Source organism: Heliangelus exortis, chromosome 1 (genome assembly GCF_036169615.1).
Source record: "Heliangelus exortis chromosome 1, bHelExo1.hap1, whole genome shotgun sequence".
Lineage (NCBI taxonomy): Eukaryota > Metazoa > Chordata > Aves > Apodiformes > Trochilidae > Heliangelus > Heliangelus exortis.
Genome location: NC_092422.1, coordinates 63,897,685 through 63,916,028, shown reverse-complemented (window position 1 = coordinate 63,916,028; position 18,344 = coordinate 63,897,685). Strand labels below are relative to the sequence as shown.

General features: G+C 41.8%; 1 protein-coding gene across 3 annotated transcripts in view; it reads right to left on the bottom strand.

Annotated features, from left to right (window-relative positions):
- The window catches only part of AFF3 (ALF transcription elongation factor 3), a 333,250-nt gene that overhangs the window by 22,850 nt on the left and 292,056 nt on the right, over window positions 1-18,344 (bottom strand). For all 3 annotated transcript variants that reach the window (XM_071745558.1, XM_071745568.1, XM_071745572.1), the window contains 4 exons: window positions 16,964-18,010; window positions 14,999-15,123; window positions 11,416-11,617; window positions 8,441-8,568 (listed from right to left, as the gene is read on the bottom strand). In XM_071745558.1, coding sequence (XP_071601659.1) covers window positions 8,441-8,568; window positions 11,416-11,617; window positions 14,999-15,123; window positions 16,964-18,010 — 1,502 coding nt within the window. The remainder of the gene's footprint in view (window positions 1-8,440; window positions 8,569-11,415; window positions 11,618-14,998; window positions 15,124-16,963; window positions 18,011-18,344) is intronic.

Here is an 18,344-nt window from a genome sequence, read left to right as displayed (position 1 = left end):
CCTTTTAGGTCTTTGGTCTAAAGTCTTCACTCCCTCTGCAGATCACAGCCTGGCTACAGCCTGAGAAACCAGGGAATAGGGAAAATTTATATAGGCTTAAAATTGTACCAAACTACTGGTTTAACTGGGGTAGATATAAGTAGTAGAAGCGGCACTGGAGTCTCTTTGTCAGGCTAAAAAAGTTACTGGTCATGAAAGTAAACTGAAGTCTCACAGAAAGTTATTCAGTGACTTCTGGTTTTCAGACAATTGAGTCAGATTCTCCTTTTAAAGTTATTTACAACTGTACATATCCATTGGTGTCAGCACTGTCATTCCAGATTTACGAACAGAATTCAGGCCTCTTTAAAAAAATAAAATAAAAAAGAAGCCTGACTTCAAACTAACAGGTACAAACAAGTGTTTTATCTCTATTAATAATCTTGACTGCACAAGAAAGTCATTTGTTTCTGAATATCTGATTGTTGGTACTTCGAGAAATATAGTCATCTTCAACAAAGCCAAAAAGGAGTTCTAATACACTGCTCTAATGCATCTCATATATCTCTCTGAAAGGCAAGAGAAAGAGTCTAAAGCATCAGTGCCAGCGAAGCCAGGCCACTGGTGAATTCTCCCTGGGATCAAGTGTCATTATGTGAAACTGGCTGCTCTCGAGGAGAATTTACCCTACTGATGTTGATTGGGGAAAGCAATCAAGTACCATTGGAACCATTTCAACACATTCTCAGTCAACACCAACCAGTCACCTAGGCACTGCAACAGAATCCAGCCTTTGACAGAATAACCCCCCCATGGCTAGATCTGATAGTACAAACAAGGCCAGGCTTCCTTTTCAGCCGCGGCATTCAAACCATTTATGACTTTGACAAGGGCAGCCTCAGTAGCATGGCTGCGGCTGAATCCAGGATGAAATTTATCAGACAATCTGCTACTGTCCAGAATTTCTCCCACTCGCTTTGCCACCACTTTCTCTGGGAGGTTGTCGAAAACCAGCAGGAAAGACGGCGTTTCCATCCCTTGTTCTGCTGCGCGGGATCCCAGCGTGAGGGGAGATGGCTGCGGGCATGGTAATTACCCCTCTTCCAGAAGCAGCCTTGGGGAATTCCCAGGCTGTTGAGCTCCTAAGAGTGGTGTTACCATTACCCAGGTGAAATGCTCCTCTGTCTGTATGTTTCTGCCTCTCTCACCCTGTTTAGGTTGGCGCCACTGCAGCGCATTTCTGCCACCTTTGTCTTTCGCTGCCTTCTCTGAATTTAATTTGCTCCAGCTTAACAGATAATTGCAAAAATGTAAACTCGTGCAGTAAAAAAAAGGGGAGAGAATCAAAGTGAATCAATAAAAGCCTTACTCTGTACAGTAATTTATCAGCATCTACTGCAACATAATCTCCTTGAAACTCAGGGCAACCACTCATATTTACAGAGTAGGGTGTAGCTTAGACACCAATATACAATTTTAATTATAACTGCATTCAAAACCACATTTTTCATCTAATTTTTGTATTTTATATGAACTAAACACTAAACTATAGCATTTTCTGCTTCACTTACATAATCCACCACTTGTACATTATTTCTTACGGTGGTATGGTGCTTTATGAGGATACATTAAAAAAACCTAATAAAAGTTCAATTAAACATCATAAATGTAGCCAAGTGCATACTGTAATACCCTTCAGAGATAATGTTGCTGAAGTGTTATAAAAAACAAACCAGTGCTTCCTCAGTGTACAACAATTGCACGTAATAAGAGCCTCTTAAATCATAATTCTGAATATCAGACCAGTTTTACAACTTTAGTAATCTAGACCCTAAAAAAGTGAGTGTGCTGGGAGGCAGCAGAACAGTGAAATAACAACTTTAAAATTTGATCAGAGCTAGGAGCGAACCAGAAGAAACTCGTGTTTCCAGGGCTGGCCCATGTGAAGTTTTGAAGATGTGCCAGTAGGCCTTTCAAAGAACCAAAGAAACTCCTATAAGAACATGAAAACTATGTCAAGGGAAAGGTAGGTGTCTAAACCCCTGCCTACTTGCTGTTTTATACTGGGACAGGAGCATGTCTAACATGCTGGGACCCAGATAAGGATGGTCATCTTGGGGGTAAAGGACAGAGCTGAAGCTGGGGAGCAGGTATTACTATACAAAATACTGTTCCCCTCCAGGGTATCATAGCCTCCTGCCCATTACACAGCTTAAAGTAAATGCTGATTTATGGGATATGTCACTGCTGTGTCTGGAGCATGGCACACAGGATGGGTGAGAGCCCATGGCATGGTATAAGGTGGGTCCCCGGTGATGGGAATCTCGTGCTCATTATGGCAGACCCAGCAGGTCTGGGAAGTTCAGCAGAAGAGCAAATAAGTGGAGAGGGTAAAGAGAGTATTTGTGACCCATTTAAATGATAGTGCTATAGGCATTTCATAAAGACAGGAACAAAGAATTAGATTGGAGTCAGGACAAATGTAAGAAAAAAATTACTCAACTGCACAACTACACAGCTAGTATCTTGTTTGGCTTAGTATAACAAGGTCAACATTGTAGGTTAATTTAATAGATGAATAATACAGATACCTAGAGAGAGAGTTGGTATTGCGAAAGATAGAAGACAAAATTAAAACCTGGCACCTAATCTAAATGAAATGAAGAGAGATAAAATAAGTGGGGATTCCTATTCTGTCAAAAATGCAAAATCCCCCAGAATAACCACATCAATTTAGTGAAATACGAGAGACCGAGAAAGAGACTTAAAATCCTCTACAAATTGCTGGGCATGACCCAGATTAATGCCTTAACAATATCTATGTGAAATCAGTATCTAGACTAAAACATGCAAGGGCAAAGTGTACATGAGAAAGAAATGAAAGAAGTGTTAACAATAGGCACTTAAGCTCCTGTATTAAAAGCAGAGGTGGAAAACATTACATCCTTGCAGATAAGCTACAATTGTGTCTCTTTTCTTATATTATTACAAGAATTCTGTATCTATTATGTTAAATAGATAATCTGAAATCAATTAATTTTAGTCAAAGGTAGGGTGAAAACCTTTACAGTCACAAGAAGGGAGAGAGGGCAAGACCACAGTAGTCCAGATTTGTATTGTTTTAAAATGCCACAGAATCACCCCCTGAATTCCCAAGAGGCAGCTGAAAACCAAAGGCAGAGACATCACTCTAGGAGAGGGACTACCTAGAAGCCAGCTCTGGTGTTGCCATCTCTGGTGAGTGAGGAGCTGAGGTGTAGGTGAAACTGTTGAATGGCAGTACCTGTGAAATCTGAGTCAATGGATGAGTTATCACTGAAAGGAGCAGCTGATCCTGAAACACTCTTTCCAGGGCTCTGGCCTGCAACACCATTCTAAGAAACTTCAGTCACCATAGGATTAGAAAGAAATCATAATCAGGCACTAGAGGACCAGGAAAGAATCTGATACGAGTTTTTGGGAATGTGTATTCCTCATGTGCATTGTTTTATCACAGCTCCCTCCTTCAGCTTCATGTGTCACTATTGGTTCTCAAGATGAACAGGGATAAAAATGAGTCTGAACAGTCTATCTGTGATTACCTAGGCTAAAGTGGTTGTTTGCTAGTACTGTTCATTATCATTGGAAGATGAAAATATCCTTTATATCTTGAAGGAAAGATCAGGAAATGTCTCAAGTTTCTTTAGGGGATCACAGACTTTTCACCCTAAGGCCATTACAGTGAGCCTTCTAGTCCAAAAGGAAACTTCTGTGTAATTATATTACGGAAAGTGGACTTGGAGCACTCTTCAAACTTACACAGAGGTATTTACCATCTCCACAGCAAAGCTGATTTAGGAATCAAGCTGCAAATTGAGACATAAGAATATCTCCCACATGCCACACCTCTGAATCCTGGCATTTAGGGTTATGAAAACTCACTCTGCTCTGTAATCCAGCACAAAGCAAACACTGGGATGGACTTCTAGCTCACTGAGGAGAAACTGATGTGTTCTACCAAGAGTGAGGAAAGCAAACTCTGTCAAGAACCAGAGGTATAATAGAACAGAAAGTACCATGAGAGGTGAGATGAGACTTCCTCAGTACAAGACCTAGACAGCTGAACTGTTGCAAAGGAGTTGGAAGAGTCCTCATCACCTTCTGTAGGCATCTGCTCATTGGTCACCAGTTGCAGAGGTGAGGAAAGAGTGTAAATGACTGGTGGGAGAGATTATCCTCTCCTACCTTGAGAGATTCAGCTCTGTTGATGTGACCTGGAGGAAATTTTGCTGAGCCTGATTAGAAGACCCTTGTCTTGCTCACTATCATGATTCACTGTGGACTAAAGATATTTGCTAGTTAAATGGTAGAGTAAGAAAAAGATACATTAAAATCAACTGATGCAAACAAATCCTCTTTCCTGAGTGGCAAAATTATCAAAGGCTATTTCAGATCTGAATGTGTCAAAAAAAACATTCCCTGGATATGTCTATGCAAGTGAAATAAGCAGGGCCAGGATACCACTGCTACTGTTTGATCATCTGTGCTGTTTAATTGCTAATACTCTCCCTGGCATAATTTTCAGCTTGGTGCCAGGAAGTGCCTGGGCACAACTGACTCAGGGCTCAAGCCAAAACAACAAGATGCACCAAGAAGTTATCTTTTGAGCTCTTTATAAGCTTCATGCATAACTCCTTCACAGGTTGAATATTTTCTGTATGTAGGGTTTACTGGTTGACAGAGAAGCACAGGAATGCTGTCTCACAGCAGGATATGTCTCTTGGACAATGTAAAACTGGTAGGTTTATACAGCACCTAATGGTCCATGAAGGTGAAATAAACATTGAACAGAACATGAACCAAAAAAACAAACAAACAAAAAGCACCCCCCAAAAGAAGCCAAAGAAGATGTATTGTCTTGCCAGAAAGAAGGCCACAGGGCCCCAAAGGCCAGGAAAAAAAGCAAAGTAAGTGAAATGAACCACACACCAAGTTTGAAAGGGTAACCCACAATGCAAGTGAGAAAATAATCCTGAGGAGTAAGTTCTGATTTAGCCATAAGGAAATCTGGGAAGCTGGGTATGCTCTGCTCTTTTATACCACACATGCAGCATTTTGAGGAGGGTGTGGGACTGTGCCCTTGGGCAATCCCAGCATGTCTGTGCTTATCACTTCAAGGACAACACACTGCATTCCTAAATACTGTTATTGAGAATTCTATCATTCAGTGAAATTACAGCAGGACTGAATTTGGCTTGAAGCATTACTATGTAGCCTTGAAAATGCTCTGTTCATAGAGTCAGAAATGGCCAAAAATGCAGGAAATCTTGTTGAGAATGAATACTGGAAACAGCATTGATGTCACTTGCATATGTGCCATGCTTCATATAATATTTAGAGCAGGCAGTAAACAATGCCAAACCAGGGGTGTTAGGGTTTTGCTTGCCTTTTGAAGACTGTTAGCTATATTTACTTTTATATTGTGACGTATGTGTATACAGCACTCTGCCAGCAAGATATACTTTTTATTGACCTACTTGTGTTCTAATTTATTGCTAGTGACAGCTGTTGTCAATGATCTGGAGAAAATAAATTGAGAATAAAGCAAAGAGACACTGATTGGTTAAAAAAAAATAGTTGTTGTTTTAAATCAAATATAAAGGATTTAGTCTCTTCAAAACTACAGATTCTGATTAAAATAGAGACTTTAAAACCGTGGCTGGATTACGGTAATGCAGAAATTCATGGATTATGAGATGAAATACTTTATAGGCATAATTTTGGACAAAATGCTGCCATTAGGATTACTACATAATTTTAGAACTACTGTATTACATTTCTTCATATTCTCTACTGTGCTACTATAAGAATTGGAAAGACACTGTCTGTCTTGTTTTATCTGATCCTTCTAACATTTGCATCAGATTTGTTGACATTTAACATTTGCAGCCAGTCTAATCTGCTACATTTCAGTGACTTCTCTACAGAGTCATTTCAGAGCTGAGCTCTGGAATAGCTGGTGTTCTGGTGGTGTTTCTCAGGGACAGATTGTGGATGACAGTTGTAGCACACGAAAATCCCCCTCCTCTAGTTAGCACAACAGGCATTTGACTGTTTCTCTTTTTGAGGGCAAATTAAGACATATTCTATTTTGTGTTTTATCTTATTTGGTTGTTTAGATTGCTTTTTTTTTTTTTTTTAATGGGCCACAAACTGCTTGGGAATATTCTACTTGGAAGGCATTATACCCATGCAGTTTAATTGTATCTCCCCCTGAAAAGGTGAAACACTTTTATTGAAGATGCCTGCCAGAGAAATCAGATGTATCATTAATAAAGAAAGCAAGTAATAAAGGCCTCTTAGATGACAGAGACAGTGCCAAAAGCAGTTTCATGTGACAGCATTCTAGGGGCGAAATGAAACAAATCAGTTCTCCTGTTTTGTGTCAGTATCTTGAGGAAAAATCTGAAGAAGATACAATAGTTCCATTGTAGCTGTTTATGACTATGGCTTTTTTTCTAATTCAAACAGGTAAGCACATGCCACAATTTTGACTTCTGTCAGGTACAGTGGTACCTTTCTGCCTTGTATGTGCATGTTTAAACTGCAGAAAAATTGAACAGTTACAAATCAGATATTATAAAGTATTTTAAGGGATATGGAGAGACACGTAGTACATCTAAGCAGTTTCAAATTTCCTCAGTGGAGACTGTTGAACAAATGGACTGGAAGAGTTAAAAATTACATGGAGCGAGGTGGAGAAGGAGGAAAAATAAGGATGTGCACAGGGGAGAGATTTTTTCAAAAGCGGCAGAAAAGTTGGTCAAATTTATTCAACTTACATCTTCTTATGACTGTCATGAATATACACAGAATTTAATCTTACCTGCCTTCTTTTCTTGACATACAAAACAAGTACATCCTTTTGAAGTCTATGGGAATAATTTATATATTACAGTAGGAAATCTGGATTCTCTCTCTGAGATGATGCCATCCTGCTAGTTGTCCCTGAGACCAAGTAGTGTGAACAAACCTTTCCTTGCTATTATTCTTATTTTTATTCTTATTCTAAAATCACAGTTTTGGTAGAAAGTAGTTTCTGAGGAAACAGCACTGTTGTTATCTCAGGGTTTCCTTTGGTGTAAGAGCTAGAGATATGGACAAATGTCTGGGAGTATGACAGGCATGTCAAGGTCACACAGCTTATGGAGCTCCAGGCAGCCTGAGGCATAGCTTGAACAGAACCTCTCACACACTTGCCAGAAAATAAAATTAAAAAATCAGTATTTTCATGCCAGAACATTACCAGTCAAAAAGAATCTGGATTTTCTAGATACTAGGATTTCAACCTTCAGTTTCACCTCTATACCTTACCTAAATAATACAACACCTAAATAACCTCAGGAAAAGGACCAGAAATTTTAAATTACCAAAAAGAAAATAAAGACTATTACATGGCAAAATTATTTTCAGAGGAGGAGAGCAAGGGATGTTTGAAGGACGCAGTGGAGGTGGGGAGGGACAGGTATCCCTCCAGGTACTCATCCTAAGCACTGCTGCTTCCTACTCACCCTGCCTTTCTGATAACTTGTTCTGAGCAGAAGTAGCAATGACAGCAGCAGCTGTCAAGGCTCAGGGATGCAAAGCTCCCATATGTCCTCTCCCCTTACTCCAAAGAGTGCACAAGAGGGGTGCCCCTCTGACCCTGCCTTGCTATGGCTCTGTAAATATTAATAGTCTGATACATGGATAATTAATGCCAGAGCCCTGAGGGTATTAATAAAACCTGACCTGTCACATGTGGGGACTCACCATTCTGCCCACGGGCTAAAAAATTCCATTTTAGTTCATGTCTGAGCCTTTACTCCCTGTCCAACTCATCCTAATTGTGCCTGTCTTCTGCCTTTTCACAGCCATGCTTGGGCCTGGCAACAGCCCCCATTGATTTGGACCCTGACCTGGGGACTGTCTTCCTGCCTGGACCTTGGGCCTGCCTTGTCACTATGTATGTTGAGCAGTCACTGGGCTGCGTCTGACCCTCGTGGGACCCGATCCTAACCTGACTTCCAGGCCTGATCTTGGACCTGTCTTATCACCATGGAGCTGTCTGACATCTGGGTTTTTGGTTGAACATGACTGTCACCCCCAGGGCTTCCCTGCTGACCTTGATTGGGTACAGTGGGGATGGACCCCTGACTGGCATAGCCTCTGCCCTGTCAGTTGTGTTCTGCCCCTTGGCTTCTGGCTTCCTGCCTTTTAGAGAACAGCCAGTTCTCACTGCTCCCTAATTAATTAGAAGATTAATTTATAATAAATAAAAAAAAAAATTAAAGTGTGAATATAGTATGTCTCATTAATTTCTCAACTTACACTCTTTATACTTCTGCCCGTATCTATGTTCCTGCTGGACAAATGGTGGTTTTTTGTCTTTAAATCCAGGAAATTACACTGATTTCTTTATTTTAGAGTCATCTGTACTTACATATCATCAAAGATAAGCTTTGTCCTTCTACAGTCCCTGGGTGTGCTGGACAGTGGTGACCAAGGCTCTGTTTGGGACTGGGGCTTATTGCAGAGAAGAACATTTTCTGAGTTGACGTGAATTGCTTTCTAGAAGACAAACAGCAGAGACAACACTGAGGAATTGGCTACTGACTTCAAAAAAGCAACCAATAAACATTGTCTTTGCATCCTGTTGTAAATTCAAAGTTGGCTTTCCTACTATTTCAGCAGGGAGTACATACAACTGTCCTATCATTGATGGCACAAATTCACAGATACTGCTCAGCATACTTCCTAAAGGGCTCAAGTTACAAAATGGTATATAGAAGAAATTGAGATGAATTGTTAGTAATTATCTAAACACCCTAAAACACAGTAAGTGAAATTATTAAAGAACAGATCTATCATGGTAATTTAGAAGTTTAAGTGTTATCTAGAAGTCTTCACCTTCCAAACCAGCATTGTGTTTTGCTGTGGGGGAGCAAAGCTCTCTTGTTTGACTTGTTGCAAGATGCACTGCTGATGTACCTGTGTGGTATTAATTTGTAGCCCAAGGACCAGGTTTCTTTTTGCTGCAGGTCCCTGATCATCTTGAAAGATCTGTGTCACAGCAGAAGCCCATGTCTTTTGATGGGGTCTCTTGTATTCCTTCAGCTGCAGCCCTGTTGTTTTTTACCTCATGAGCCCCTGGTCCCACCAAGTGAAGGATACCATGAGCTGGTACAGTGCAAATCAGAGTGCCCCAGGCTTGGATTTGGTTGATAACCACTGCCAGAAAACACTATTCCTTCTCTGTCAGGTGACAGACAGAAAAGCAGTAGAGACAGACAAAAAGCTCAAAGGGATAAAAGCCACTCCATGGTTTCTTGTGGTTTCTGTCAGAGATTCAAAGAACCACTTGGGCATGCCAGTTAGGTGCCAGATGTGAAGATGGGATAGAACAAAGCTAACTTTAACATTTATAGTTCAACTTCTACATAGTACACCCACATCAGTTCAGCAGGCTAAATTTTTCAGATGAATAACCCGATACATAAGAATTTTATTGCAACGGTTGTTAAGATGTTGACCAAATGGTGCATTGCTAGGCTATGCAGAAAATCTCAGTGAAACACATTTGCTAAGGATGTGGATCATAAAGCAATCCCCTTTTACTTTTGATTTTCAGCACATTTGCCTGTGAAGGAATTAAAATTGTTTTCAAAATATTCAGTGAAGAACTACATTATTATAATTCTAAATGGGTTATAAAAATCTAAACTTATGTTTTAGAAGTTAAAATGTGTAAAATTCACACTTAATCCATGAAAAAATAATGACTGTGATATGTTGAAATTCTTTTTTATTGGAATATTTTTATGTAATTAATTTTACTTCAACTTACCACCTGTGAGATATTCTAGAAACACAGAATTTATGATAATTTTTTTTAAAGTGTCAAAAATGAAGATTACAGTTACTACTTCTCCCTCCCCAAACATAAATATATTTAAGTATATACATATATTTAGCCTGGAGAAGAGAAGGCTCCAGAAGGACTTTATAGAAGCCTTCCTGTACTGGAAGGGACTATTTGCAAGGGTATGTAGTGACAGGACAAGGGGTAATGGTTTCAAACTGGAAGAAGGTAGACTTAGATTAGGTATTAGGAAGAAATTCTGCACTGTGAGGGTGGTGAGACACAGGGACAGGCTGCCCAGGGAAGGTGTGGCTTCCCTCCCACCCCCGCTTAAGGCTAGGTTAGGTGATTCTTTGAGCAATTTGGTCTAGTGGGAGGTGTCCCTGCCCATGCAGGGGGGGTGGAACTAGATGATCTTTAAGGACCCTTCCCACTCAAAACCATTCTATGGTTCTATGATATATACTTAACATTCACTGCAGGACCAGTTATTCCCATAGTAAAAGAAGATGGAAGAGACTACTGCTTCAGCTCAGGTAGTTTGTTTTCTTGAAAGCTGCTTAGACACTAACACTTAGGCTTAGAGAAGCCTCTTATGTATCAAATAACAAATACAACAAATAGATGTAGGATAAAATATATAAATGGATTTTGGTGCAAGGGATCCTTTCTAGTGGCAGAAGATTGCCTTGACAGCTTGACTACATGCTCCAGCAATGGATGTCAATATGATGGCACCGAAATTGCTTCTAGGTATTTCACACAAAACAGAACAGCTTCAAGGGGAGAATGTGACAATATTCTCCCCATGATCTTCTACCTGCGGTGTCCTGTAGGTGGAGTATGAATTTGAGAGGTTAGAGAAAGAGAGATGTGAATTCCTTCAACTGGAAAAGCTAGCAGGCTCTTTACTCCAGCATCCTAATCAAAGAGCCCACACACAAATAGCAGGCAACTCCTCTCTCTCTGTGCTCTAAAGGCAGTGGCTACCAGGCAGTGTAGCAATATACCCTTACCTGTAAAGGCACTCTGCACACATTTAGTGTGATCCAGGCTCTGGTATATATTTAAGTATATATTTGAGCTCTGATAGAACTGAGTTGCGAGGCTGGTGCTAAGCTGCTCACTGGTGTAAAGAGTAAGTAGAAGTGTATGAAGTTGGTTTTAAGACAAGCAGGAGGACTTGTCTGCAGGCCCACTCATGGTTAGGCAGTGGCTGAGCAAGGCCTTATATAGTAAAGGCCTTATGCTCTGCACCCTTGGGTGTAGGGGGCTTGCATTCTGCCCAGGTGATACTCTGGAGGCTTAAAGCCATTTGTTTTGGACCATTAGCTTTTACCTTTTATTTATGTTGCCTTTGGTATTTGCTAGCTTTACAGCCTGACCTCTTTCCTTTCTTCTGTGCCTTGCTAAACTCCAAATGAGAAAAGCTGAACAATACAAGACTCGTTATTACATTTTTTTTGCATAACATTCTGCTAAACTATCACGGACTGCAGTACAAAGTGAAAAATATACAGCTACGCTTCATATTGTGAAAAACAACATAAACTTACATTGAAGTCTCCAGGATGTGGCTGCGACTGGATTTCACCCTTATGTTTTTTGCTGGAGGAGATGGAAGGTAATAGACTGCTGCCATTAGGTCTGCTGGAGGAAGTTAAATCATCGTTGGAGTATTTGTGTTTTGATGCATCAGAGAGGGGAGAGACAGGTGACCGAAGCATTTTCTCATTTTTATTTATTGGTATTGCCAAGCTGGAAATGGAAATTACAGTAATGGAGTGTCACAAAGCTGGCTTTGAGAAAGGTAAATGTTTTATATATTACCAAAACTTTGAATTTAAAACCTTCTGGCAGGATAAAGTGTACTGGTATCTGGAAACAAGCTTACAATATTGGGACCAAGAGTTCATTTACAAATTTGTATCATGTTTCTCCTCTTTCCCATCAAGGAAAATTGTAATTCTGGAGTTAATATAAAGTCTGTAACAGAGTACTTGGAAAAAAAAAATGCAGAGATAAATGGCCACTTGCTCACCATTTCTTAAGGGATAGCTGGAGACAAAGATTAGGCTCTGAAGTGTAAGTTCAGGTTATGGAGCCCTATTTCATCATTACAGTTGGCAATTTATAAGCCATGGCAATAAAACCATATGTGAACTAAAACAGGAAATGTGTTTAAGGATGACTGGCTCACTTTGTACTCAATGACCAACCTTCTGTAGCACTGTTTATACTAATCTACTACAGAATTTGGAGACAAAGAAAGATAGGCTGGTACTGCAGACAAAAGGAAACATATGCAAACAGTGGACTCAGAGAAATGTGTACTGTCTTCTAAAGAAAGCTGCAACACAGAGAATATTTTAGCTTCCATTTATTTGGCAGAAACTTTGGATGAGGAGAAGTCAAACATACTGCAAAAATATGCTTAGAAAGAAATTTCAGGTGCACTAATTTGAAGGAAATTTAGCTGAAAATCTTAAAGTTACACATGCAAAATATAAGATTTTTTTAAGGACACAGCTTAAAACTAATACTATGATTAAGGTCAGACAGACTATTTTAACAGAATACTTTTCTCTGTTCCAGTCCTCTATAGCTATATAACTATATAAGCCTATAATTTTCTATGGACAACTCTCATTTGTTTATAGTTACTGAATCAGACAATGTATGCCTAATGGAAGCACAAAAAAAGATGGTACAAAATATACGTTATTTCTCCACATAATTTCAGAGAACAGAGCTAATTAAATGTTCTCTTATCATGTATTTGTCCATTTATCCAGGAAATCTTTAAAAACTATCTGTGAAAGAAGCTGTGACTCATAGTTCAGAACCTTTCCTGTTTCCCACAGCACAGTACCTTTAAAACACAAGGTGAACTATTCTGCTTTAATGACCAATGCTGTTTACAAAAGCAAAAATCAGGGTGTGTAAGATGAACAACTGTAGTCTTCTTCTTCCCCTAAGAAAAAATACATCTTCAACACTATTTTGAATGTGCAGACTGATGCTGTCATTTCTTTTCCTCTTTTCAGTCATATACCCATGCCTTGACTAGCCATGTTTATACATCACTGTCAAAGTGCAGGGCTAACACATGCACGAGAAGCCATAGCTCTTTGGAAGTGTTCCCAAGCCTCAAAACCTTGGCTCAGAGCTTGTGAGGAGTAGCTGCAATTTCTAGTTGTGCTGCAGACCTTCCTCATATGCCTCTGGCATATTGTGTAGGGCCCACCTAGGTGCATTATGAACAGTCAAGCTGCAGCAGCACAATCATCTTACACTGAGAAGCTGTGCAGAACAAGTGACAGTGAGCTCTGGTCTGCTGGGTGGGGACAGATTGTGGCACCCGATGTAGATACTTGGGGTTTTGATGTTTTTTGACACTTCATACTGTCTTGTCAAATAGGGTCTTGATTATTTGGCACCTTAGCCTGTAATTCCACAGTAGAAAATGTTCATGTCTGAAGGTGCTTTTTTGCTACTCTCTGTGATGCCAGCCCTCAGCTGTACTGACAAAAACTGTTCACGTGTCTCTGCTGGGAACTGAGTAATAGACTGACCTCTCGACAAAACATTCCCCCCTCAAAATAATAATAAAAAAAGAGTTCTGGTGAATTTGAAAGAGTTTCAAAGAAAAAAAAGAAAGAGCTGGAGTGAATTTACAGGAGAGCCTCACAGGCACTTATGGTGGCATAACTGGTGGGGAATGCACCAATGTGAGCAGCTGCTGGCTGCAAGAGGGACAAGAGGTCTTGACGGATGCACTGTTGGTTCTGCTGCAACCTCAGCAGACCATCCTGAGCTGTGGAAATACTATCATGTCCTACAGTAGGATAAACCACAGAAATATTCTGGAAGCAGGGCAGACCAGAGAAGAATTAGGAGGCAAACATATATTTAAGAACACCTTCTTTGTTTCTTTAATGTACGGTTGCTATCAGGAGTACTGACTATAATGTCAAGTGAAATACGAATTATTGTACTGCTTCCAGAAGCACAGAATTAACCCTGTGACATAGCAAACCATGACAGCCATGCTATTGTGAAAATAAATGTGATGTAAAACATATGACACTGCAGTAACAGGAATGGCATGCCTGCATGCAATCACCCACAACAAAACAAACTGTTCTGTGTATTGTTTTCACTTTATGAAATATATGTGACATGTCAGGACAAAGAAATTGAATGCATATTTTAAAATAAACACTGTACACATTAGTTTTCTCCATTATTTTTCCAGTATTAATGACAAGAATTACATAGACTCATCAGTGATGTGTTCAACAGAAAAGCCTGCTACAACTGTTCTCCGATTTTAGCAGTTCCAGGCCAAGAGATACCCTGATATTACCAGAATTTTTTTATTTTTTTTTTTAAATACTGATAACCAGCATGTAGTAGGCAGCATGAAATCAAACTCTGAAAAGCTGCATGTCTAAGTTTGACTGCTGGAAGGCTCCAGAGAAACTCAGTATGACTGATCTCACATTGATAGGGATCTGTGTGCATAAACCATGCCAGCAAATGCAGAATATTCATCATTTCATGACCTGCATCCTTTGAAAATCTCATAGTTTTTAAAGTCTGAGTCCCTTGTCCTAAAATGCCTACTAATTGCACAGAATACACTGCCTGTAATCTCAAAAATACTGGATCTCAAATACATTCTGGAACTGAGTATTGCAGGCATTGTTATGAGAATTTTTCTCAATCTTCTCCATAGAGTTTATAGATCTGTGTTTATACACTCAAGTTTGAAACTCTTAACACTGTAAGGAAAGAAAAGGCTGTAAGATGGTTGCCTATGTGAATAGGTACCTCCATCATAGCAGGAATATGTCTTGGATGATTGCACTGCTCTAGCAATAATTACTCATTCCATGAGCTCAGCACTTGAACTCACAACTTCTTTGTGCAATAGGACAAAAATACAAGCATATAAATGTGTCAGAAGCTGCTAAGTTGTTCATTAAACCAGAAGGGAAGAGAATGCAGTGGGTGATTTTTCAACATAAACTGTGATAATTAAAAAATAAATCCTATTAAAGGAAAAAATAACACACTGCATTAAACTGCAACTAGCTGTATGACTCAGTGGTAAATAAGAAGGAAAATGCTTACCTATTTTCATTCATATTGCAGTGATTTGCTGTTGTGATGCTGTGGGCAGAGGCAGCTAATCGTGAAGAACTCTCTCGCTCCAAGTGAGTCTTCTTGATGTCTCTGCATTCTTCCTCATTCTCGCACTGAATTAAGAGAAAAATAATAATCTTGTAGGTTTTGGATTTACTACAGATTCAAAACTATTCAAAAAGTCATGGGCTGGTATTTCCTGGCATTTTGGTATTAATGATGTCACTTTGTTTTAGCATATAGCTAACATGGATCAGAGATGATTGATTCATATGTTCAAAAAACAAAATCTAAAGAGGTAGTGTGTAAACAAAAGAGTAGAATCTAAGACTTGAATTGCTTCAACCACTTTGCTACTTGGACCTTGGGGTATTTTTATCTTTATATTGCCCTTTTTGCCTATCTCCTGTGTGATCTTCTCTTACCTAGTCCTCAATATCATACCTCTTTTATCTCTCCCTCTCTTTTCTTGGCACCAGTGACTACGTCTAAACTAGCAGGTGCAACAGAAAAGCAACTGGTCCTGAGACCAACTAGGATGACATAGATTGCACCCATGCATTCATCTTGTTCCTCCTTCAAACTGGGGTTTGACTTAGCAACAAGAGCCAGACACTGTCTGGAAGAACAGAAGTTGACCCAGGCCAAAACCATGTTAGCAAGTGTGATAACAGTAAAGAAAGTGGATCATGGTGTACCACTTGGGACTGCACCCTGCCCCTCTCTGGACTGCTAGTAAGAACAATGTTTCCTGCCACTATTTAATTTCATGGTATGTCCCTTAGGGTTCTATCATTGGCTTCCAATGATATAACTTCCATTGACACTTTCTCAATCCAGATCCTTCTCCACTTATAACACTTCAATTTCCAGTGCTGTCTGAGTTTTACTCTTGACCTGTTGGTTCTACTGTATTTATTGCTTTGTTGCAATAAATACAACAGCAACATTTTCTGCTGCTATGGGGCAAAGGTTGTACCTTACACTCCACAGGAGTGAAGACTTTCTCAGACGTTAGTGCTTAATGCTGCTTCTCCAACTCTACTTTGCCCATCATATTGTGATCATGAGAGAGGTACATGTGATAAGGATCTTTTTCTAATTTTGCAGCTATGCCTGATAATCCATTCTTATTAGTCTAATTCATAAAGTTGTTTGGGAATGACATACTGTGAGCTTGCATGGCAGCTGTCTCATTGAGGGTCTTATTCCAGGACGAGGGGCAATTTGTTACTCTAGGAATGCCTTGTCTTTATTATGTCACTAAAACCACTAACAACAGCGCACTGAAACTGTCCAGAAATTGGGCAGATGGAAATTCCAGTTCAGGGTGACTTTTGGGTTCAGATTGGTACAAAGAGATCAGAAGCCTCCTTGTTGGACAGCTGTGACCATGGGGTGGAGGGGGCTTTCTCCCCTGTACAACCAGTGGCTTAGAAAGTGTGTGGGAGAGGTAGGGCAGAGGGGTGGATGTGTCCAGATGCTGTAGCGATGGTTCTCCTGTGGACCAGGCAGATAATGGGCTACACTCCCACTTCTCACAGCTGTGTAAGACCCCTGAGATAAAAGAGGGGCCACAGCAGTGAGACACTGGTTGCAGAGCCTGGCCAGTCCCAGGTCTCTGCAAGCACATCCTCCATGAGACCAGGAGGGCTTGCCTCTTGTTGACAATCTGGTGGTGCCTCTCCTTTTTCCACATGCACAGTGACACTGTGCAGGTCATGACAAGATAGCCGTGAACACCATCTCCAAGGGGCTGTAATCCCTTGAGGCCAGGAGTTTCATCACGTCCTGTGATGGCATCTCCCCCGGGGCTTGTCCTGTTCCTATGTGGCAAGTGGGGACAAATCCCAGCTCTGAAGTGCCATCCCAGAGAAGATGCCGCCACCAAGCACTGGATGTGGGCACTGGACACCCCCCCAACCCATCCCACTCAGTCTCCCTGAGGCTCACCTTGCGTTTCCTTCTAGATTTTGGTAAGCCCTTCTCTGCGGGGGGGTCAGCACTACTACCCTGCAGGAGGCTGGCTGCCTGGTTTGCTCCGGCGCTCATGGCCAGTGGCTCTTCGGGCAAACGGTCTGGAATCCTGGACAAAAGAGCCAAGTCAATGTTGACCCACAGCGACTTTACCTCATCACTGTCTTTCAGAGGAGACAGGAGCTCATTCCTACCGAAAGGAACCAGGGTGTAAAACTGTTCCTCCAGCTCCTTTGCTATTTCACTACTAGTCCTGGCATTAATGGAGCCAAAGGCACTGCAGCCGCCGTGGGGTTTGTTGGCGGCACTGGTCCCCGAGTCCTTGGCACGTGGCTCGGCCCCAGAGGCTGCCTGTGCCTTGGGCAGTGGGTGCTCCTCCCGCTCTGACTCAGAGCCCGAGTCAGATGAGGATGATGAGGATGAAGACTCAGTCTCGATAAACTCCTTGGATTTGGGTGCTGTTTTGCTAGGCCCCCGGGCACGACGTTTCTCACCGGTGGTGGCTGAGCGGGGCTCCCGCCGATGCCCGGCCCTGCAGCCACCACCACTGCTGACACTGCCAGGCCGGGCCCTCGGTGCCTCACCAGCACTGCTTTCAGGAAAGCTCTGGCTCCCAGGGTTCTCCTCCACCCCGGGGCAGTGGGGCCCCTCCCCAGCAGAGGTCCTCTCGGCCCGCCGCGGTGCCTTCTTCCCCGCTGCCCTCCTTGGGGGGCCGCTGTCGGCGGCGGGGGGTGACTTTTGCCGTCCGCCCTTGCTGCCCGGCGCCTTGTTGGCGGTCCTGGGCCGTGGTCCTTCCCCGAGGGTTGAGGTGGTGGTGGTGGTTCGGCCCTCCCCGCTGCGGTGCTCAGCCGGGCCGGTGGCTGGGGTCTTCTCGCTTTCCTGCCTCTCTGCCTTCACACGGCCGTAGTAGGGATGGGCGTCCAGTGCCGGGCTGTCATGGTGGGTCAGGATGGGTGCTTTGTGTGGGGTGACTTTATTCAGCCACTTGTCCAGCTGCCACTTGTTGGATGAGGGAGGCTCGGGCTGAAAGGGAAACAGATAACAATGAGCTCAGTGACAAGACTCTTTTGCCTTCACCCCAGGAACCCCCTCAGGGACACCAAAATGCCAGATCCCACCTGGCACTGCAAGGATTTTCCTTTGGTCAAGACTCTGCCCCCAGGCCATGGCAACCCCCTGGCCCTGTGCAGGAGAACAGGAGGTGTGGGGCATGCCATGTAAGTGGGGATATTTCTGGTTTCTGAATGATGCTGGGAAGCGGGGTGGCTTCCAAGATTCAACATTTCTAAGGATGATTCACGCAGCGCTACTGGCATCAGCTTTTCTGTTTTTTTAAGTTTTCAAACAGAAGAAAATA